General features: G+C 46.9%; 1 protein-coding gene across 1 annotated transcript in view; it reads left to right on the top strand.

Annotated features, from left to right (window-relative positions):
- Positions 1-450: 450 nt before the first annotated feature.
- Positions 451-1,458, top strand: part of LOC106511692 (neuronal PAS domain-containing protein 3) — a gene marked incomplete at its 3' end in the record, with an annotated part of 6,314 nt that continues 5,306 nt past the window's right edge. The window contains 1 exon segment of the mRNA XM_014000436.1: positions 451-1,188. Within this exon segment, the coding sequence (XP_013855890.1) occupies positions 998-1,188 (191 nt within the window).

Raw genomic sequence — 1,458 nt, 5'->3', positions numbered from 1 at the left:
TTCTACATGTTTGTGTTTCTACGTTTGTGTTTTTACATGTTTGTGTTTTTATATGTTTGTGTTTACATGTTTGTATTTCTACATGTTTTTGTTTCTACATTTGTGTTTTTACATGTTTGTGTTTCTACATGTTTGTGTTTCTACATGTTTGTGTTTCTACATGTTTGTGTTTCTACATGTTTGTGTTTCTACATGTTTGTGTTTTTACATGTTTGTGTTTCTACATGTTTGTGTTTCTACATGTTTGTGTTTCTACATGTTTGTGTTTTTACATGTTTGTATTTCTATGTTTGTGTTTTTACATGTTTGTGTTTCTACGTTTGTGTTTTTACATGTTTGTGTTTCTACGTTTGTGTTTCTACGTTTGTGTTTTTACATGTTTGTGTTTCTACATGTTTGTGCTTTTACATGTTTGTGTTTTTACANCTTTGTGAGGACGAACCCGCAGCTGCTCGCACACATACCGACACACTCCGGGCGCTGCTGGATCCGGACCGAACCTCTGTCCCTGACCCGCGGACCCGCGGACCCCTCCTCACTCAGACACCTGCAGCCGGTTCTGGTCCGGAGAGCCGGGGACGGGATGCTGTTCTGTCAGGGAGGTCCGGTGTGAACWGGAGGCTCCGGACCTGATCTGTGGATCAGCTGTTTGTTGAGCGCAGCGCGCAGGAGACCAGGACCGGGACCAGAACCGGGACCAGAACCGACATCTGAATCTGTGAAGTGCAGACTGAAAAAGAAAAAGAAGAAAATGTTTTTAAATGTTTTAGTTTTTCTTGTTTTTCTTCTTTAATCAGATTTTATTTTCTGATTTCTGCTCCGGAACCAACATGACCCGGGTCCACAGAGTCCGGTCCGAAGGTTAGTCCAGAAGAGAACAAAATCTAAGAACCTGATTTCACTTTAGATCCGCGCTCCATCAAGAACCGGTTCGACCCGAGCAGACCCAGTAAAGCAGTCCGGTTCTAGACCCGGGAGCGCACCGGAGACCAGGACCATGATCAGGATCTTCCCGGATTTCAGCGTCCAGGTGACCGCTTCTGCGGCCGGAGGATCCGGGACCGGGAGCGGAGGAGGAGGCGGAGGCATGGTGACCGGACCCCCGGTGGGTCGGGTCCCGGTCCAGGTACCCGGAGCCACCAACGGAACCCCGCAGAGCGTGCAGGGCATCTCCGCCTACCAGCAAAGGTAAGTCCGGAGGATCCGGACCTGTGGCTGCAGGTTCCGGACGGGTTTTTAGTCCAGATCTGGTTCTGCAATCCCCTCGGATCCATCAGAACCCAGATGTTCTGAACGGACCGAGGTTCGGGAGGACATCTCGGACTCAGTGGGGTTTAAAGACAAACTGGACCAACTGGTCCTGGTTTAGGTCCAACATCACAGTCCGAGTCAGGAAGTTCTGTTTTTACTGCAAAAAATACAAAATAATTAATTTAATTTAATTTAAAATAAATAAAT

The sequence above is a fragment of the Austrofundulus limnaeus genome, unplaced genomic scaffold (assembly GCF_001266775.1).
Source record: "Austrofundulus limnaeus strain Quisiro unplaced genomic scaffold, Austrofundulus_limnaeus-1.0 Scaffold3087, whole genome shotgun sequence".
In the NCBI taxonomy this organism is placed as follows: Eukaryota; Metazoa; Chordata; class Actinopteri; order Cyprinodontiformes; family Rivulidae; genus Austrofundulus; species Austrofundulus limnaeus.
This window is presented reverse-complemented; position numbering and strand designations above follow the sequence as displayed.